The 22,552-nt window shown below is 39.9% G+C and overlaps 1 protein-coding gene across 11 annotated transcripts in view; it reads left to right on the forward strand.

The window, feature by feature from the left end:
* The window catches only part of PAM (peptidylglycine alpha-amidating monooxygenase), a 219,289-nt gene that overhangs the window by 193,847 nt on the left and 2,890 nt on the right, over positions 1 to 22,552 (forward strand). For 6 of the 11 annotated variants that reach the window (XR_012158986.2, XM_073344599.2, XM_073344603.2 and 3 more), the window contains 8 exons: positions 1,710 to 1,826; positions 2,453 to 2,525; positions 3,136 to 3,343; positions 4,058 to 4,258; positions 6,281 to 6,393; positions 12,679 to 12,778; positions 14,232 to 14,285; positions 21,494 to 21,697. Coding sequence is in view for 10 of the 11 variants with exons in the window: in XM_073344599.2 (XP_073200700.1) it covers positions 1,710 to 1,826; positions 2,453 to 2,525; positions 3,136 to 3,343; positions 4,058 to 4,258; positions 6,281 to 6,393; positions 12,679 to 12,778; positions 14,232 to 14,285; positions 21,494 to 21,697 (1,070 nt within the window). In the remaining variant the exon portion in view is untranslated. The remainder of the gene's footprint in view (positions 1 to 1,709; positions 1,827 to 2,452; positions 2,526 to 3,135; positions 3,344 to 4,057; positions 4,259 to 6,280; positions 6,394 to 12,678; positions 12,779 to 14,231; positions 14,286 to 21,493; positions 21,698 to 22,552) is intronic. The other 5 variants (XM_073344602.2, XM_073344609.2, XM_073344604.2 and 2 more) reach the window with 4 other exon arrangements.

Here is a 22,552-nt window from a genome sequence, read left to right on the forward strand (position 1 = left end):
TCAGGGATAGCGAAGGGGCTAACAACTGGCTCCATGGCTTTAACAAATAGATTAGGCAGGAAATAGCTACCAGGCAGTGTGGATGGGGGTTTAGGCCCAGGCAGATGTGCCCTGAGTTATTGGTTGTATGGTGGGAGACATGTACATCGCACTGGACCCGGTTAAATCCCTGGTAAGAGAGAATAGGAGACAGGACACATAATGCACCTCCCACTATTAAAAAAAAGTTGCAGCCTGCTGCTTAAATCCATTCCATGTATCTGTCATTCATTTGTCTGTCTCTTGATCAGTGACTGAACAGTAAATTACCCTGCCTCTGTACAAAGGACTCTAGCTCCTAAGTTTAGGACGAAAAAAAAGAGGAATGTTCTAGAAACTGCCACCCTGTTCATCATCGTTTATGAGAAAAGGAAGGGATTTATTGGTACCTTTCAAAAAATAAAACCTAGATGATGATATAACAAGTAGTGTCAGGTCATGTACATTTTAATGACACAGGAATATAACCCTAAAGATTTTCTAATTGTGGTTTGTGTATAAACTTAATAAATAAATCAACCAACTAATCAATGGATGTGGGACAGACCTGAGTAGTCTATCACTTTCCCAAATGGAAAACTGTGGACAGATAACTTCCCCATAACATTAAATATTTATACCGTTCATGCTGTAATGTACAGCGTATTAATAGTTTTATTCACAGCCATGTCTGAAGCTTTGTAAAGTAGCTTCCTTTTTACCAAAATGTATTGATCACAATTGGATTGAACTCAGTAGGGACTAAGAAACTGCTTTTAAGAAAAAGTAATAGTAATTCAAGTATGTTCAAACATTTTAGTCAAAAATTAAATTACATTTTCTACACCTAATTAGATTAAATTTTTGGTTTGAAGAATTCCACTTATATGCACGTACCGTTAGTGCTTAGCTTCCTTGAATGCGGAGCACTTTTTGAAATCAATTTATGGACAGAGATACGTACACTAATACTTTCTTCTTAGTTAAGCATGTGGAAATTTGACCTCGTACAAGTAGCTCAAATTCACTTTCTGTGAATTTAAGAAATCTTAGCTCCCTAAATTTTGGGTTAAAAGTTGAGATGGCAGAACTAAATCTTGCTTGTTCTTGAATTTACTTGCTGTATACTTAGTTATTTTGGGGGTGCAGTTGTAGGAAAGCGGACATGTACATAGTATGACATGCTTTTCTACCAAACGTTTTCTGAAAAGTAGAAAAAGAAAGTAGGTGTTACTGGAATAAACACCGGCAAGAATATTAAAGTGCACAGAAAATTTACATAAATTAATGCAGTATGTTAACAATTCAGGTTTAAGACTTTCTTGGCAACTATCTTCATGAGTACTCTGAGAAGCATGAAACAACAAAAATTCTCTGTGTCATTACAAAGAAAATAAAAAGTGAAGCTGAAATTTGCTTTTTTAACAATGATTGAAAATACAGGATTGTCTTGGTTGTGTCTGCTCATTTTGATTACACACATTCACTGTCACTGGGAATGACATCTGTGAGAAGAGCTGCAATCCAAAACACTTCCGTGATAATACAGAAGTATAAGAAGATGCATAAAAACTTAGAAAATTTAAGATTTTTCCCTTATTAGTCTACAAAGTTCTGCTATAAGTCATGTATCTTTCTTGTGAACTGAAACGTCTAACATATTCACTTTGTATTTCAATATATCTTTATAGTTCATTTGACAGTAGCTTTGTTTATCAACAAAGAGGACTTGGACCAATTGAACAGAACACAATTCTTGTAATAGACCCAAGTAATGCAGACATTCTTGATTCCACAGGCAAAAATCTGTAAGTTGTATTTACTTTTATTAATCAAACTTTTATATTCTTGTATACTGCATTTCATCCTGAAGCGTTTAATCAGTATATTTTTTTATTCTAAGACTTATGTCACATATCATCTCTCTCACATTTGGTTTCATTTATAAAAAATTAAAAAATCAACCAGTATTGCGAACAGCAGGCAATGGATGAAAACCAACTTTGCTATTGTCTCCCTCCACTCCCTAACAATCAATACCCTTCATCTACTGACCCAAATTAACAAATACTCGTATGGAGCAAATGTATCTGGCAGAGCATTGTAAAGGCTGCCCTTGCTGGCACAAGGGATTGAATGTGAGGACCAGGGCTGAGGGCCCTTTACCAAGAAAGTCCAGCTGCCTGTAACTTTAACCCTGTATGCTGACAACAAGAGCATTCCAACCGACTGCAGCAGTGGGGCATAGAGGTATCTCAGTATCTTAGATAGTAGTAGGGGCACAAGGCTTTGTAGATGATGAGCAAAATCTTGAATTGCTCTTGGGGAAAAAATTAGACACTAATGTAGATAATAGACCAGTCATGGATTGTAACAGTATCTGCCACATCACTTTCGTTTTTTAAATGCAGTTCTTTTAAATTTATGTTTGCAGATTTTATTTGCCACATGGCTTGAGTATAGATAAAGATGGTAACTACTGGGTCACTGATGTAGCTCTCCATCAGGTATGTGTTTTTCTGGAACAATGTTTTGTTCAATGTTTCTGTTTTCAGTGTTTTTCTGGAAGTACTGTATGTGATCTCATTACTTTTAGTTGAATTCGTTTGTATATTTTGCTAAAGGCTTAATAAAATTATTAAATTGTGGCTGTTAAGATATACACTAAAGGCTTGTCCATATGGGGAAATTCACTAGAGTAGCTATAGCGGAATTAGTTATTCCAGAATAACGTCTTATATGGACACTGTTGTGGAATAAAAGTGACTTAATTCTAAAATAATTACTTTGCTATAGCAGAATAACTTATGCTGGTCAATTTCCCCGTATAGACAAGTATTAAATGGTCAGCTACCTCATTGGCTGAAATTGCTGCTGATTTATATTTTATGCAGATTTTTTCCAGAATCAACGCCATTACATTCTTGATGATGGATTTCTTCATTGAAGCGATATGTATATAAAAAGCCTAATAAAATAAATGTGCATGTAAAAATGTTCTTTCTATAGAGCAGATTTATATACTTTCCCTAAACAATCACTATTATACTTGGACTAGCTATCATGCATCACTTTCTATAACTTGAAATCTCTTATGTTTTCCATTGACTACAAAAGGTGTTCAAATTGGGAGTACATGATAAAGAACCTTTATTGATCCTGGGAAGATCTTTGCAACCAGGCAGTGACAAAAATCACTTCTGTCAACCAACCGATGTGGCCGTGGATCCAGTCACAGGCAACATTTATGTGTCTGATGGCTACTGTAACAGCCGAATTGTTGTGTTCTCTCCAAACGGAATGTTCACCATGCAGTGGGGGGAAGGTACTGATTAAAGCTCTTGATGTTTAACTAGCTACTGAGCCTGCTGTGGTCTTAAACTATTAAATGCAGCCTATGTAAAATTGTTTACTGAGATTACTGTAACAGAAATAAGTGGTAAATAATGCTCACAGGCCCTGATTGGATATCAGGGTCGTCTTATCTTTTGAATGCCATCATACGTAGTTCTATATGTATATGTAGTTCTATATGTAGATTTTTTTTAACACATCTTTTAAAAAGCAGAAGGAAAAGACTGTGTACGCTTCCAGAACAACTATGCACATGAATTTACTAGGTTATCAATAAAATGCCCCTATTTTAATAAACATTTTTTTTAAATATTGCTTGAATAAGAACTTAAAATTCTGAGGTGTGGTAACTTCTTGTTAAGCTTTGGCATAGTCCTTTCAATTCTTGTAAATAATTAAATCCCTGTTTAACTCAAGAAATTATATATGAAACTTTTTTCTTTGTCAAGCATTTTGTGGTGAAGTAAGTAACTTCAGTACAAACATTTGTGCCTGATTTTTCCCTTCAGTATCGTGGTTTAAAGTGAAAATAACTCCATTTACTTTATTAGGTTTAAACTGTTGGTGGGAATGAGAATCGTGTATTCTTTTTCCCATGGTTATATTGCACAATGTAGAATAACACTATTTCTAGCCAAAGATGATTATTTCAGATTGCGAATTTTTTGGATATTTTCTTTTGCAGAGACTTCAGTAGGCAAAGCCAAACCTGGCCAGTTCCGAATCCCTCACAGCTTAACACTGGTACCTGAGTTTGGTCAGCTGTGTGTAGCAGACAGGGAAAATGGACGAATTCAGTGTTTTAGGTCAGAAACTGGAGAGTTCACAAGAGAAATCAAACACAAATTGTTTGGAAGAGAATTATTTGCAGTTTCATATATTCCAGGTAATGGCTTTTTTCATGTTCTTCATATTTAAGTTATATGCTTAATCACTTCAATAACACAACACACAATATTATTTAATTAAGAGACTATCTCATATCTTAGGCCAGAAATTTGTTCTTTTTCAAAATTATATAGATTTTTGCAACTGTCTAATTTTGGAAAAAAACTACCTTTCCATTCGAGAAATTATGAAGAAATGAACTTTCTTAAATGTAATGCCAACAAATAGGCAATATTGTTTGCACTTTTTACCTTCGTGGTTACACAGTCAAATAACAAGCTCCATTAGAGAAACAGGAAAATATATTTCCAAACAACAGGAAAAGAAATTGTCAAATTTCTTAGAGAACAATAATAAAAATCGGAGAATAAAAAATAATTACATGATGGTGTTGCTGTTTTTAAATACCAAAACTTAAGGTGGTGTGGGGTTTTTTTGTTTGTTTGTTTTTTTTAATTTAATAGCCAAATGTGTATGTTTATGTTGGGAGCAAAGTAAAAAGTTAAATCCAGAGTTCAGGGATGTTCAGATTGTGGCTGCATTTCTCTCTCTTCTTCGGCTACTATTTTAAAAATAAATAAATAAAATAAAAAGAACCCTCCAGTTTGCTATCTTATGTACCACCTATATTCTGAGGCCTGAAAACTCAAAGTAAACAGTAGACATAAATACTTTCTAAGGTTTTTAAACAGTTTCATACCAGGTTTGAAATCTGTATTCATCACTTTATTTGTGCTGTAACTATGGGTATGTGTTGCTTCTTTTGCATGAGGAAAGAGAGGTGTATTTGGGAATGAAAGGAGAGAAATGGTCAGGTAAAAGAGGATGACAGTGATGAGAGCAAAATAACCAGACAAGGAAGTAGAAAAGAGAAAACAGGAAGAAAAATAAAAGGGTGGTGAAAACAGGAGAAAGAATAAACCAAAAGGGGAGAGAATACCATGCTTAAAACAGCACTTCTTGTCCATCATAAACAGGAAGTACTGCTTCCTGAAGAGCCTGTTCAGAGATTTGGAAGTGCAAAAGCTCTAGAAAAGTGCTGAAGCAACCAACCTGAGTTGGTTTTTGTTTTGTTTGTTTTTGTTTGTCTTGGACACAACTGGAACCAAGGATGCCAAGTGGTTGAGAGGATCTTCTGTGCTCTCACATAGCACACAAGAACCAATCTGCCATCACAGTACCCTTTGAAGTAGCCAATTAACCATTATGGTAGACAGGTACTCCATCTTTCATCATGCTCACACACATACACCCTGACTCTGAACAGGGTGCCAGCTGGTGTCTTTTACTCTGTCAGTGCAGACCAAACCAGCCCACTGCTGGGACAAAAGTTGCTGTGGGGGAGGTTTAGGTTGGATATTAGGAAAAACTGTTTCATTAGGAGGGTGGTGAAGCACTGGAATGGGTTACCTAGGGAGGTGGTGGAATCTCCATCCTTAGAGGTTTTTAAGGCCCGGCTTGACAAAGCCCTGGCTGGGATGATTTGGATGGGGTTGGTCCTGCTTTGAGCAGGGGGTTGGACTAGATGACCTCGTGAGGTCTCTTCCAACCCTAATCTTCTATGATTCTATGAAAACCGGGTGTTTCGTTTTGTTTGTTTAAATTAAGCTTAAAAGACAAAAAAGGGTAGAGAAGGAGGACTCGTTTCTTTTGACCCTTAAATGCTTACAGATATCATCTTTTCAGAGATGAGCTCCAGCTCATTTCTGCTAGATTTTAAACTTCCAGGGAATTTGTATGCTTCTTTTTGATTTCTTTTTCCCTTCCTCTATTCATTCTGAATCTGGTGAAGTGCAGGTAACTCCCTCGGAGGACTTTCCTGTTCCATCCTATTGGTTTACACAGCTTCCAACATTCCCTAATTCAATTTAAATAAATGTTTAATTGTGTCTGGAGCTCTTGTTCTTCCATAGTTGCTTCTGATTCTGTCTCTTTGAGGCAACTTTTTTATTTATGCTATTTTGTAAATAGAAGAGAATAATCTGTAGGTCACTAATGAATGAGTGTGTGTTTGTTGCAGGTGGTCTGCTCTTTGCAGTTAATGGAATGCCGTATCCTGGAGACATAGTGCAAGGATTTGTGATGAATTTTTCCACTGGAGAAATAATTGACACTTTCATTCCTGTTAGAAAGGTACAGTATTTCACAGTGTTCTTGGTGGATTTAGGACATGGGTACACTGATGTCTAACTCCCTCACACTTCATACAAACTTTAACGTTTAGCAGGATGATTCCAGGGTCTGAGGCTGCTGTATTATGTTGTACTGGATTGTAATTTTTCTTCATATACTCTAAGGCATCCTTTGCACACTGTTGATCAGGTGAAACCCCAGAACAATACAAGTTTCAATACAGCAGCTGTCCAAGGTTCACTACGCAACTGACATTTTAAATTGCCATGTGGATATTGCAAGTCAGAGATGAGACTGGGTGACTTATCCAAACTGAGCTGCGCCTTTCAAGTTCATTTAAGGAAAGGGTAGAGGTTCAGAGTTCTTATTTTTTTAAACAGTAATAATATACCAATATAAACAGTAATAGTACTCCTGTCTGGAGATATAAATTTATATAATGTGACTACATGCATTCCTTGCAGAAGACCAGTGTAGAACTATGGGATACCAAATTTTCACTCAAGTAATACTGTAATTTAAAGTTATTTTTAAATATTGGGACAGGGTCAGGCCAGATGGCTACAGGAGAGTGATAGAAGGCAGATACATTAGCCCCAGGTTAAGGAGGTCTCTTTTCCTTGGGAAGGTAACATGGGCAGTTCCAGAACAATCAGGAACTTGCTGGAACCAATTAAGGCAGACAGGCTAATTAGGACACCTGGAGCCAATTTAAGAAGCTGCTAGAATCAATTAAGACAGGCAGGCTAATCAGGGCACCTGGTTTAAAAATGACCTCATTTCAGTCAGTGGGGGGCGTGCAAGGAGCTGAGAGTGAGGGCGTGGTGCTGGAGGACTGAGGAGTACAAATGCTATGTGGCATCAGGAAGAAGGTCCTGTGGTGAGGATACAGAAGGTGTTGGGAGGAGGCTATGGGGAGGTAGCCCAGGGAGTTGTAGTTGTCACACAGCTGTTACAAGAAACACTGTAGACAGCTGTGATCCACAGGGCCCTGGGCTGGAACCTAGAGTAGAGGGCGGGCCTGGGTTCCCCCCAACTCCCTGTTGGATACCGGAGGAGTTGTCCTGGACTGTGGGTCCCACCAGAGGGGAAGGTCCCTGGCCAGTCTCCCAACCCACTAGGTGGATCAGCAGAGACAGCAGGGATTGTTCTCCTTCTGTTTCCCTATGCTAGCCAGTGATGAGGTTAGCTGAGTGAATGGCAGGTTCGAGCCACTAGCAAAAGTCGCCAAACTGAGGGCTGCCGTGAATCTCTGAGGCGAGCAAATCCGCCAATAAGCGCTGGACCCACCAAGGCAGAGAAGGAACTTTGTCACAATATACTAAAAGTTCTCCTAGCCTATCGTAAATCAAAGAAGGGGTGTCAGAAGTTGCCAGTATTGTGTATCTCATACCCTATTTGTTGCAATCCTATTTTAAGCTGTGCCAAACATTGTCTTTCTCAGTGTTCATATATTGCTGTGCACCTATACACAATTCTATAAATAAAAATAAACTGGCTTGAAACCAACATTCATGGTTTTGCACAAACCTGTTTAGAAACATGCCACACAGTAATTTATGCTTTTTAATTTTTGTGTTACTACTGTTTCCAGGCAGAGAAAGACCTTATAAGACTGTGGAGATGTTGTTTTTATTTTTTGAGAGGGAGTGGATGTTGATAATCAGGACAAAGTTTGAAGCTGACTCCCTTAATTATATTGGCAAACTTTTCGTGCACACTTAAAGGGGATTGCTGAAAATTTGATTCTTGGGCCTGCATAGTAAACCATTTGCACAACTTTCAGAAATATCCTGTAGTGAAAAGATGCCATTCTTTTTCCCAGGAATATCTTCAGAGAGGTAAATGAATGAAAGCTATTTAAGCTCTGATTCAATATTTCTTCATACAAGAACGTTTTTAAGGTTCTTACAAATAAAAGCAAGTAAAGCACTCATCTGCATCCTTTCCCCTAGGAAGGGACAAATAACCTAAAACAGTTTGACATGGGGGAGGGAGATCTTATATTTATTAGTGATTTGGCAGGATAACTGCCCCTACGCTTGTAGTTAATATTTATATCATTCCTTCTGCATCATTCTCCATCCCATTCAGGAAATTGGGGATAATTGTCCCATATTAGCTGACGGTTCCGTATATTTAGTGTGACTTTTTTCTCTGTGTATAGCAGATCATTGTTGGGATTCTCAGGTTAAGGATGTATTAATCAGTTGTAAGGAAATAGATCACCTTTCAGAACCCAACAGGACTAGTTCACCCTTTCATTCATTCATCCAGTGTACTCACTTGGAACAGAAAAGGCTTGATGTGACAGTTGTTTTCTTGCTGCTGAACAGGAAGCTGATCCTAAATAGGATTCCTAAGACTGATCTCTTTGGAAATATAACAATTCCCAAATTAGTCTGAAAGACAATGAATTAAAGCTGAAGAGTGAGAGAGAGGATGTGCCTACATTGATGGGAATATTTGTCCAGTGAGGGATCAGTTGATTTCTGTGTCTTGAACGGTGTGAAAGATATCTGGAAAAGGCATGTAAGGCAGGAACAACATTTGCTTCTCTAAAGATATCTCTAAAGGATTCTCACTCCTGTGCCGATAGCTCCTCAGTGCAAGACTCATGAAACGGTCTTAGCTCTGAGAGGGATTAACTCTTGAGGGCAGTGTTAGTAGGGGGTAGAGCACGTAGAAGATTAGGGTTGGAAAAGACCTCAGGAGGTCATCTAGTCCAACCCCCTGCTCAAAGCAGGACCAACCCCATCCAAATCATCCCAGCCAGGGCTTTGTCAAACCAGGCCTTAAAAACCTCTAAGGATGGAGAGTCCACAACCTCCTAGTGAAATAGTTTTTCCTGATATCCAACCTAGACTTCCCCCATTGCTCTTTGTTCTGTCATCTGCCAACACTGAGAACAACCTGGCTCCACCCTCTTTGGAACCTACCTTTAGGTAGTTGAAGGCTGCTATCAAATCCCCCCTCACGCTTCTTTTCTGCAGACTAAGTAAGCCCAGTTCCCTCAGCCTCTCCTCATAAGTCATGTGCTCCCGCCCCCTAATCATTTTCATTGCCCTCCGCTGGACTCTCTCCAATTTATCCACATCCTTTCTGTAGTGGGGGGCCCAAAACTGGACGCAACACTCCAGATGTGGCCTCACCAGTGCCGAATAGAGGGGAATCATCACCTCCCTCGATCTGCTAGTAATGCTCCTACTAATGCAGCCCAATATGCCGTTAGCCTTTGTGGCAACAAGGGCACACTGTTGACTCAATATCCAGCTTCTCGTCCACTGTAATCCCCAGGTCCTTTTCTGCAGAACTGCTGCTTAGCCAGTTGGTCCCCAGCCTGTTGCAGTGCATGGGATTCTTCCATCTTAAGTGTAGGATTCTGCACTTGTCCTTTGTTGAACCTCATCAGATTTCTTTTGGCCCAATCCTCCAATTTTTTTCTAGTCACTCTGGACCCTATCTCTACCCTCCAGCATATCTACCTCTTCCCCCAGCTTAGTGTCATCCATGAACTTGCAGAGGGTGCAATCCATCCCATCATCCAGATCATTAATGAAGATGTTGAACAAAACCGGCCCCAGGACTGACCCTGGGGCACTCCACATGATACCGGCTGCCAATTAGACATCAAGCCATTGATCACTACACATTGATCCTGATGATCTAGCCAGCTTTCTATCCACTTTATAGTCCATTCATCCAATCCATACTTTTTAAACTTGCTGGCAAGAATACTAGGGAGACCGTATCAAAAGCTTTGCTAAAGTCAGCTATCAGGCTCACTGCTGACAATTCGGCAATAGTAGTTTCAATGGAAAAAAGAAGATATTTAATTGTCCATTTTTCCCTAAGTAAATGAGTTTTAAATTGCACAACACATAAGTACTGCCTTAGAATTTACCCAGTACAAAGCAGCTTATTGCCTCTCATGGAAGTCCCTCATTTAACTAAGGATAGCGTTCCAGCCAAGAAACTAATTTGATGTGTAAAGCCAAACAGAAGAAGAGACTGATCTCTGTAGATTAAAGGCCAAATATCCAATTTTATTATTCTTTCCTTCCCTATGTTTCAGCCTCTTCCCTCTCCTCCGCACTACCTTCCTCCCCCATTCTTTTTAACTAGGAAAAGATTACCACTTGCAGCAAACACTATCTGTGGGTTTTATGAGAACCAGTTAGTGACTGATACTACGAGATGGACTTGAATTAACGCTGTTATGTACCTTGATATTGCCCCTGGTTTGTCTTTCACAGTATGTTATCTGGCACAAAAAACTGTTTATTAATAATTTGCTCCAGTAAATTATGCAACTTCTCGAAGCTAGGAGTTAATTTTTGCCAGCATGCTAACATTAGAGTTGCCAGGCATCCAGTCCTCAACTGGAATGCCCAGTCGAAAACTGACCTCAGCGGCTCCAGTTGCCACTGTCAACTGGGCCGTTAAAAGTCTGGTTGGCTCCACAACTCCCATTGGCCGAGAACCGTGACCAATGAAAGCTGCGGGAGCAGTGCCTGCGGGTGCGAGGGCAGAACGTGGAGCCTTCCTGGCCACCCATACACCTAGGGGCTGCAGAGACCTGGCGGACGCTTCCTGGGAGCAGCAGTAAGCGCCACTGGGACCCCAACCCCCTCCCAACCCTCTGCCCCAGCCCAGAATCCCCTCCCGCACCCTAACCCCCTGCCCCAGCCTGGAGTCCCCTCCAGTACCCAAACTCCCTCCTGGAGTCCACACCCTCCCCAACACCCTGCCCCCAGCCCTGAGTCCCCTCCTTCATCCCAAATCCCTCATCCCCGGCCCCAACCCAGAGCCCACACCCCCAGCTGGAGCCCACACTCCGGAGCCGCCTCCTGCACCCCAAAATCCTCAGAGCCTGCTCCCCCAGCCAGAGCTCTCACCTCACCTCCCGCATCCAACCCCCTGCCCCAGCCCGGTGAAACTGAGTGAGGGTGGGGGAGAGTGAGCAACGGAGGGAGGGGGAATGGAGTGAGTGGGGGGATGGAGTGAGTGGGGGCGGGGCCTTGGAGAAGGGGTGGGGCAGGGGCAGGGCCTCGGGATCTGGTGCGGGATGGGGTGTTCAGTTTTGTGCAATTAAAAAGTTGGCAACCCTAGCTAACATAGGAGCCCTTCATTCACCTATTCCAAGAGTTAAATATGCAGTTGTTTGCAACAATTGAAAATATATTAGTATGTAAAATATTCAGAAATAATTGTTTATTTCAAATATTCAGACACAATTAGCTAGGCCTGATGACATAGAGGATATCACTATGCATTATCATGTAGGAGACAAGATCAGCCTCATGATTCTTATTCCCAAATACATGGGAAACATTCTCATTGTTTTTCACTCCCATATCTCAATCCTTGAAAGACTGCGTGGCGGGGGTAGGGATGTGGTGAAGGGGTTTAGCACTTTCCATGCTGCTGAGAATGTACAGTAATTGGGATATTTGCTGACTTGAAAGTATATGGAGACCTTATGGGAGAGAAAGCAAACTAATATTGTTGGTTTACAGCTGTTGGGCCCAATTCTTAAGTTTACTAATTTTATTCCGCTTTGGAAGTAACTAACCACTTGGTATACACCTTGCTAGAATTACTAGAGGGTAAATGATTCTGTATCAATGCTTACAGCTGCAATAGTGATGAAGTATATTATATTATGTCCAAAAAACCTACATTAAAATATCATCAAGGTTGTAAAGTCAAGCACTCAAAAGTTAGGAAATGCCAGTTGCCTATACAAGTATGTGGAGGTTTATACATAAAAATCTTCTACTTTAGTGCATATTATATGTCTATAAAATATACGTGCACTCTACTTATGTGATGGCTATACATATTCGTCACTTTCCCTCTCCTCTGTCCATCTACTATATTTATAAACAAGTTAGCTTTTAATTTAATTGTGTAGCACAGTAATATCCACATTCAGTTCTTTACATGTTTAAGCAAAATATTGACAAAAATGGACTGTGCAAAAAAAGTGTAAATCACTAGGTTTGAATTGTTTGCACAATGTATGGCATGTTAAGCTCTCTATAAATCATGACAATAACTACTGCCCTTGGAGGAAGTGAACACCTGATGGAGATGTAATTCCTGTCTCTTCTTTCCTTTGAAGGCCTGGCACCAGCATAAGCTTATAGCACCCATTATATGAGAGCTAAATTTGGCTCTGTATCTCAAATTTTTGATTAAACAGGCCTTTTGCATTTGTGTTTTAATTCTAATACATTGTGTAGTCATTCAGGAGTGATTTGTGGCTGTTTATCTTGACAGAGCTTTGAGATGCCACATGACGTTGTTGCTTCAGAAGACAAAACAGTGTACATTGGAGATGCTTATGCCAAAACAGTATGGAAGTTCACTTCCACAGAAAGTATGTTGCTTTTGTTTTGACTTGTACTTTAAAAGATACTTCCCTGAAACCATGTTCTCAGTGACTGATATCCCCTGTCCATTGTCTGTACCTTGATTAAGGATTGGTTTCATTGCTTGAGCTAAACAGTTGAATTTTATTTTTCCACGTTCATGTTCACAGTTCATTGCTTAAAATAAGCATGTTTCGCAAAAAACTGGCTGCTCTTTTTACCATTCGTTTGTAACATTAATTCCTGGTCTATATCAAATATGAATCCTGGGCAGATTAACTAATTTGTCACAGAGCTTCATATGAAATTGTATATCCCAGTGAGTATTTTTCTTGTTACATCGTTTGTACGTATTTAAACAAATGCTTAAGATTAATTTTTTCCAGTTCTGTAATGTATCATTTGTTGACAATGCCCTCTGTTTACTTAGAGGTTGTGATACAGGAAATTCTCTGCGGCTGAAGTAAAGCCAGAAGTCCAAACTGAGTCCATTTTAATTTTAATTGTATCTAATTTATGATAACATTGTTAAACTGGTCCTCACCCACCTGTCCAAGACCACATGTTAGCATAGTATCAGCCATTGATTCCCCTCCTCCTCTTTCCCCTAAATAGTGTTAAGAATTTGGAACTAGTGAAATGTTTCAGAATGTGCCTTTTCAGATAGGATGACACTTCCACTGTTTAAGTACTTATCTTTATGTTATATAAAACCTTTTCGTCCACAAAAGTCTCAAAATGCTTTATAAACCATATTGCAAACTGCATGTATAGAATTACTTCACCCACTGATGAAATACAGCCACTTCTGAGATAGAATGTGGTGGCTGTTTCATATTATATAGCAGCTGCAACACAGTTTGGGCAGGAAGCGAAGAATAATGTCCCTTGGAATTTCAGAGGTAAGTTCGGTTTGGGAGAATGAAATTGCTATGCTGGAATTTGGCCAAGGCACTAGATTTAATACCCCAACTCTTGTGCAAAGTGCCGTAGGATTTTTAATAAAACGTGAACCTTGGGTTGTTTATTTCACCTGAAAGACTCCACCTCCAGTATCACAATGCCCCAAATGCCATACTGGGGTATTGATTCAATGAAGCCTCTAATGGCAAAGTACTACCTACTATATCCCCACACCTTCCTCCAGGGTTTAGATTTTTCCCCTGGTAATGTCCCATTTATTACTAATTAAATCCAACCATGTTAATCATATGAAATGTGATGAGCTCTTATGTGCCCACAAAACCACTTTGTGGCACAGGAGTTGGACATTTATTGAGAACTGCCTTTGTGAATCACGCTCATGCTTTCATAAGATTCTGATGACACTGATAGTTAGTTGACGCTCTTTGGTGAAGTTCAGACACAATGTGATATTTACTAGAGGATTGTACATTTGGTAAAGATGTCAAGAGTCTTTCTAAAATGTCAGTTGGCCTGAAGAGCAATTTTGTGTTACAGAAATGGAGCATCGATCAGTTAAAAAGGCTGGTATTGAAGTGCAGGAAATAAAAGGTTAGTCAGATTCCTTATGGGAATGGGCATACCAGAGTTGTACTGGAAAGCGTTTCTGTGCTTTGTAAATACTCTTGCCAGGAAATATCAGGGAGGGAATGCTAACTAGTCTGACAGTAATTAAATTTTTTGCTATCATTTTCTGTAGTTCAGAGTTACAATGAACTGGCATGGGGAGGGGACATAGGGTAGCATGTTGCATTGCTGGTAGACCCAATATAATGGGAGAATCAAACACTTCAACTTCACTGGTGAAAAGTGTCTCTCAGAAATGTACCCAATGGACTGTCCTGTATGACCCTCCATTATCCACAAAATAGCATCGGCATCAGCTCTGTTAGATGCAGAAGTGGCTGTGGTATGTAGTTGTCTCAATTATCCAGAAAAAAATAGTAGCATATTTGAAATAGCTGTTGGTTCCATTTTCTTTTTATTTAGTCTGTACAGCATATTGACAGTGCTGGTTACATTATTAATAATGGCATAAAGCATTTTCTTTTGCTCAAATTTGTTCCTCCAATCTACTTTTTTCCCCCTTTTTTTCAAAATAACAGGGTGAAAATGAATTCAAAGAGAAAAGAATCAAAAGAACGTAGGGACTTAAAATAGGCAGGTAAAGAAACATAGATAGCACAAGGTTTAAAGGGGGTAAGGTAATGATCTAAGGTAGATGAAGAGGAATTATTTTAAAATTATAATAGTCTATTACACAAGTCTCTTCTACAGAAGAAGTGGTAATTTACCCTGAAAAAAATGCACTGTAGTTATACTGTTTTTACTTTGGCAGAATTCAGAGCACCAGGCTTTAGATATAAATGGAAATATGAAAAAAACATCAACATCACTAAATGTAAACATGTTAGTACAAAGTAGACTGCCTTTAAGACACGATAATACTAGCATCCTCTTCTCTCATCAGACAATCTCACCCAAAGTACTCAGCAGAAAAATATGCCTGGAAGTGCAACAAATCCAGATGAGGCAGATGAGGGTGAAAAGCCCATAGCAGCACTGAGGCTTTTTTGGCAAAGGTACCCTGCTAGCTGCCGCCTCTCATTTAATCAGGGATATCTAGATTAGAATAGTTCAGTAGTATCACATAGATTCAGAGAGAGTCTTTCAAATAACCACTTGCTATACAACTTCGGGGCACGTAGGTTAAAATCAATAGTTTTTAGCTTCCCCCTGGAAGCTAATAGGCAGCAAATGTTCCTCTGGGGGGAATTCTCGGCCAAAAAATTAAAAATACTGCACACAATATTTTAAAATTCTGTTTATTACATTTGTCAATATAACCATGCCAGTTTCAATTATGTTGGTAATTTATTTCAAAATACCTGTCAGCAAGTATGTCTGTAACAATACAGAGGAAAAAAAAAATCTAGGAAAAAAATTTTGACAAATAGATTCCTTACTAGACATATTAATACAGAACTTTGAGTAATTCATTTAAACTACAATACATAAACATATTTCCTGCACCCCTCAGAAGAAGTGCAAAGACTTGGGGTAGAGGGAGGGAGGAAGCCTGGGAGCAAACCTGGAGAGTGGTTGTGTGTGGATGGGAGAAGTATGGAACAGGTTTTTGGAGGGGTTGGGGGTGGGAAGGGATTGTACAGAGTTGGGGAGCCTCCCCCATGTAGGCCCTGGCTGACCCCTAGCCTCTCCCATTTTAGTTGGGCACATCTGCCCGCGTCCCCATGTATCTCTGCACCCTCTTACCCCACGTCCCAATTTGTGTCTGCAGCTCCCTTCTCCATGTTACCCGGGGTTTTGCTGAACTCAGAGCTCTTGGTAACTTTACTCTTTGCAAGGTGATGACAGGAAATAAATCAATGGGGGACACGGCACGTCTGGCCAATAGATAGTTGATGTAAGCAGGCAAACAAAGGTGCTTTCACTCTAAGCGTCTACTTTATTTAGTCTAAAGTGTGATGGATTTGGTCACAGAGATCCCCTTGGGACTGTCACCTGATGTGCTGAAATTACCTCTGAGCCCGTTTTCACTGCCAGCTTGGGACTTCAGAACCCTGCCTTGTTGAGCCAGACACGCTAGCCTGCAACAACACAGACTCGAGATCTGGGCCAATGCCCCCAAAGCTGCAGTCTTTAACCAAAAACAGCTCAGCAGGTTACCTCTCCAGCACCCAGACACCGAGTTCCCAATGGGATCCAAGTCCCAAATAAATCCGTTTTACTCTGTATAAAGCTTATACAGCGTAAACTCATAAATTGTCCGCCCTCTATAACACTGATAGAGAAAGATACACAGCTGTTTGCTCCCCTAGGTATTAATCACTTACTCTGGGTTTACTAGTAAACAAAAGTGATTTTATTAAGTATAAAAAGTAGGATTTAGGTGGTTTCAAGTAATAACAGAACAAAGTCACCAAGCAAAATAAAGCAAAAACACGCAAGTCTAAGCCTAATACATTAAAGAAACTGATTACAGATAATATCTCACCCTCAGAGATGTTCCAATAAGCGTCTTTCACAGACTACACTCCTTCCTAGTCTGGGGCCAATCCTTTCCCCTGGTATAGTTCTTGTTCGTTCCAGCAGACATCTCAGGTGGTAGGCAGGGGCTTTCTCATGACTGGCTGCCCCCTTTGTTCTGTTCCACCCCCTTTTATAGCTTTAGCACAAGGCAGGAATCTTTTCTCTTTGGGTCCCCACCCCTCCTCCTAAATGGAAAAGTACCAGATTTAAGATGGATTTCATTATCAGGTGACATGGTCACATGTCACTGTGAGACCCCTAGTCCCCGTTCCCCATGGGCAGGCCCACACGTACACAGGAAGACTTTCAAGTAACTAAGGCCATTTTCAACTGATTGTTTCTGGAGCACCCTTAATGGCCCCCACTTAATATGTTTACATCAGTGATACAAGTTTATATCTTATTCTCCTAACTCCAGACATAGAAATAATACGTGCAAACAAATAGGGTGAACATACTTAGTAGATTATAAGCTTTCTAATGACCCCGTACAAGGAGTATTTAGCATAAAGCATATTCCAGTTATGTCATATTCATAAGCATATTTCCATAAAACGTATGGAGTGCAACGTCACATCAAGTACTTACACATGTCTGCAGCACATTAGTAGAGCACCCCAAATTAACCCCAGTTTAATATTTACCCAAGGTCTCAAGTGGATATCTGTAGACTTCCAGTGGCCAGCTAGCCATCTGCAGGGGAACTTGAGAGGTGTCTCAAAATATCCCAAGTATTCAAATGTCCTCTGAGCTCAGATCTCTTCATCTTTTTATACCCAGTTTGTTAGTATTACATGGCTTGTTCATCAAAAAACTGCTGAGCTGAAGTTGTGTGTGGAGTTTTCCAGCCTGTCAGGCAGGGAATTTTTCTTCAGTTAACCAGCTGTATTTCACATAACAATAGTTAACTATGGCCAGACTTTTCATTTTGCACAACTGCATGCTTCAGCAAAAACTCAAGTCAGGAGGGCACTGGGTCATGTTCACTCCTTGTTGTCACTCACTTTCCCCTCCCCTGCTGGTCTGTTAGTTGTGCTAAGGATTCAGCAACTGCCTTTCTAGCTGCTTTCAGCAATGAATATAACAATTGGTATGCCGGCTGTGGGCAGTGGTCTAGGCATGCTACTGCACTTTGGGCTACCAAAAATCTCCCCCTCCTACACCCATGAATCCCTGCTCCTCTCTACCCCCTGTCCCCATGGGGCCCTGCAGCCACCCTCCCATTCAGCCCCTGGCATAATGCTGTCATCCTACTAGCCCCTAAGCTTATGCCCCAGTCTGTCCTCCCCCACTAGCCCTTCTGTACTCCATGTCAGCAGCCCCATGTGCTCAATTCTGTCTGGTGCCTCCTACCTGGCCCTGCTCTGACGAACGCAACCTCTCCACCAGCTGGTTGCCCTCTCTTCTGGAACCACAGCAGCCCTTGGTGGGTGAAAGGTGTAAGTCCAGCAGAATCTGTATTCTGCAGAGAAAATAAAATCTGCTGGGGACATAAATTCTGCTCGTATGTAGTGGCACAGAATTCCCCCAGGAGTAAAATGTATAGATATAATATACTTTCTGTGTGATGTTCTGCTTAATGTGGATTGATGTGGTATGCACTAGCTATAACTTACAGATGGTAGAGTGCTCTTATTACAGTAGTCTAATCTCAAAATGAGACACAAATTTGGAAAACTGATTAACATCAGAAAGTGCCTTTAGCTATAGCTGCTACCTGAGCAGCCAAAGATCTATAAAAGCCCCCACAGTCATTCTCTGTCATGACCCATAAAATGTGAAGCCTCACTACATAGCAAAACTTGGAGAGCATTTCACAAAACAAACGATATAATTTTATAAATATACATACAAATATTGCACTTATGCATATATATATGTTCATACGACGTATAGCAAGCTTTTAAATTCATCTAATATAATATCAGAAAAGGTTTCTGATGCAGCAGTTTTTTTAAAAAGTTTAAAATAATATAAAATAAATTAGTCCATGATATTAGTATGAAGTTGTGTTTTTACTAATTAAAAATGTTTCTCAAAAATATGCCATAAAAGTTTCTTCGAAATTCTTAAATAAATAAATAAATAAATTTAAAGAATTTCCTTAGAAACCCCTTTTCTAATCTTATGTGGCAACCAAATACAGTTCTAGAATCAGAGTATTTTCAAATGCACCCAAGTGAGCAAAGAGCCTAAATCCTATTTCCTTTCAATAGTCACAATCTGTAATCTGTTACCAATGAGCAGTCAAGTAATCAGTGAGATTTTCATAAAATAGGTTAGTCTATCCATTGCTATAATGCTAAAGGGTACAGTATGCACCTTATTGGGAAGGAGAAGGCGGCTGTATGACTGAACTGGCAATATACTTTCATACTTTCCAGGATGAATTAAAGTGTTCAGATTTCAAAGGAGTGAATTTATTGGTTGGGGTTAGACAGGGTTCAGTTCCAAACAGAATTTGTGGCTTCATTTTGCTTGAAGTTTCACCCTATGTTCCCAGGTCAAACACCTCCACCAACTTACCCTCCTTGTTCTTCTGGCTTTTCCCTTCGTGTGTTTGTTTGATGCAGCCTGATGGCAGCACAGTGCACTGGGAGTGGACTCCTCTCTCCATGCTCCTTGGCCAAGATTGAGTCCAGGATGTAGGTTCCAGAAAGTTTTCATCCTGCAACCCCTCCTCATAGAAGTTGTGGAGTTCTCTTCTCCTGGGATACACCCAAACAGTAGTCTTAATAAAAACAAGATTTATTAAAAATGGAGAAAATGGAATATAAACAAAATAAATTTGTTTTAAAATGTCTTGATTTACACTTCCTAGAAGCTAAACTAGAACTCAGTCCCCTCTCTGGTCACAGTGGCTGTCCCCAGTACCAACTCTGCTGTGTCAAAGTGAGAGCAACATAAAGAATTTGCTGGGAACTGAAAGGTAACGCCTACTTAGGCATAAAATTGAACAGTCTGCAACAATTCTCATCTTCATTACAGAAGTGTGGTCCATGGAGAATAAGGGCTTGTCTTCACTAAAGTTTTAGCTTGAGATATAAATGAAGTGTTGCCCCTAGCCTGACTCCTGTGCACACACACAAATTTTAGCTCGAGTTAAGTGATATTTTTAAACCAGCAATTCCCAAACTTTGGGTCATGATCCCACGTAAGGTTGCTGCAATCCCAAGTGTTCAGAGGATGCCATTTTACAAAATGGCACCCTCCATGTAGCGTGACCTCACACACACCATATGTGTGCGAGGTCATACTGTGTGGAGGATGCCATTTTGTAAAACAAAATGGTGTCCGACATGCTGCAGTTGACTTCACACATAAACTGCGTATGAGGTCAAGCTGCAAGGACAACTCCATTTAAAAATGGCATCCTCCATGCTGTCTGGGGTCGCAGGAAGCAATACATGTGAAAATGGGGTCATACAGGGAAAATGTTGGGAACTGCGGCTTTAAACTAAAGCCAGCTGGCCTGTCAGGGGCTGTGGGTTGAAGTTTGAGTGCTGCTGATGCTCCAGCTAGTAAAGCAGTGGGGACTTGGTTACTCAGTCAGCTGCTAATCCAACCACTGTGCAGCTCGACCATTTTACAGTGTGACTGCTCTCACCTGACCAAGGCTAACTCATGAGAAGTTAACTCAAGTGTAGGTAACTTTCTCAAATGCCCCAGTGAACACAAGCCCTAAGAAGTTTCAGTGGCTCATTTCATGCTGGGACCTGGTAATCGTTGGCTGCCACTTCTCCATATTAAAGACTAAGGGAACTCACAGCTGCATTATAGAACTCTCTGGACTTTACTTGACTCCACAGGCCACACTTTGGCTACCCCGGTAGAAAATACTGAAGTGTATATAGTTTTATTGGAGTTCATCCAAAACATTACCAGCTGTACAGATTTACTAGCAATACACACATGTCAAACTTCACAGCTGAAATTGCACCTTTTTGGGATCATATTATCCAGCTCCCTTCTCAATATGGCACATGTTCCTCCTTGATAACTATAGTCTACCAATAGCATCAACCTCCTTTTCCCATTCATCCTCCTCCATGGCACTGTAGGGAAAAGGAAATGAACTGGTGGAATCATTTCACATGGCATAATTCTAGCAACTAAAGTTGTGGATAAAATGCAACCACAATACAATTAATGCCTATCTCGCAAAGTGTGAGCTGCTCTGAACGAACACACACATACATACAAATCCCCTCTGGGTTAATTGTTTCAAGGACTGTAACAAATACATTCCCTTTTTATTCTTGATAATACAAAAATGTAACCGGTTACTTGCAAAAGGATCTATGCAGCTAACGTAAGGGGATGTCTTCCTGAGAAAGTAATGTCATGCCTTGCTTTGTTATAACAATGGAATGCTTCAGGATTTTCCCATCATTCAAATGTTGGAATTCTTTAGGAGCAACTCTCCCTGACAGTTGTTCCATCTCCATCCTCTGAACTGCAAATATTAGAGAAATAAAGAGAGTACACTCTAATCTTCTCAGACATTTAGAAAGTTATATCTCTATTCCCCTGCATGGCTCTTGAGATGACACCAGCAGTAGCTAAGAAATCCCGTGAGCATGTCATTTTATAGTTTTAATGGTGCCTATTATTAATTACTGAAAATTTCCGGGGCATTAGCATGTTCTTTTCAAGCATGTTGCTTGAAATGCCAAGATACCGATGTCAATTCTCTTCTTTTCTTAAAGAAGCAGAGACAGTTATAGAAGCCAGACTGAAAAACAAACCTGTTTCAACGGAGTCTCAAAAGAAGTGGGAAAAACATCATATTGTCGAACAGGCCAGCCCTGGAATTTCCTTTGTTCTTATTACAACTCTTCTAATTATTCCTATTGTTGTCCTGTTGGCAATTGCTGTATTTATTCGATGGAGGAAGACAAGGGTCTATGGAGGTAACCATGAATAACTCTTAAATTCCAGAACAACAGACTTTTATTATTCAAAGACATCATTGAACAGGCAGGGCCAAAATTATGAAAAGAGTCCTGTTGTCTGTATTTAATCCTGTGTACAGGTACCATGGCAATGCATTCTAATCCTGTGTTGGCATCCACAAATGACTGTGTCTGTAAATACATTTATTATTGTACCTTAATAAACCACTTTTTCAGTATTTCCTTCTAAATCTTCCCTTTAGTTGTTATCAGGGTAAAACTGGTTCTGAAATCCCAGAAAGAGCCTTCTGATTATAATTATTTTGATTTAGATAAATCCTTTATTTTAAAATTCAATGTATAATGTACTTAGAGATGCTTTTCATGTTGGGAAAGCTTAGAATACTTTTTTCTTCAAAATAAGTGCAGCTTTAAAAAAAAAAAAAAAGACCGATAAAGATATAAACAAAAAGGAGTACTTGTGGCACCTTAGAGACGAACCAATTTATTTGAGCGTAAGCTTTCGTGAGCTACAGCTCACTTCATCGGATGCATCACGAAAGCTTACGCTCAAATAAATTGCTTAGTCTCTAAGGTGCCACAAGTACTCCTTTTCTTTTTGCGAATACAGACTAACCTGGCTGCTACTCTGAAAGATATAAACAGTATTACAGGATTTCCCAGAAATAAACAAATTGCAAACATTAACAAAAAATGTCTGAGGGGAACATAAATGGTAGTTCACTTACTATCTCATGCATTTTCTGAGTCATACATACGTTTCTATTATGTATGTGCCTTCATCCCTTTGAAATCCAGCTGTGACCTTCTTAATGCGTATTTATAGTGCTAAAACTGTGACGTTGTCTCCAG

This window comes from Lepidochelys kempii, chromosome 5 (genome assembly GCF_965140285.1).
Source record: "Lepidochelys kempii isolate rLepKem1 chromosome 5, rLepKem1.hap1, whole genome shotgun sequence".
Classification (NCBI taxonomy): Eukaryota; Metazoa; Chordata; order Testudines; family Cheloniidae; genus Lepidochelys; species Lepidochelys kempii.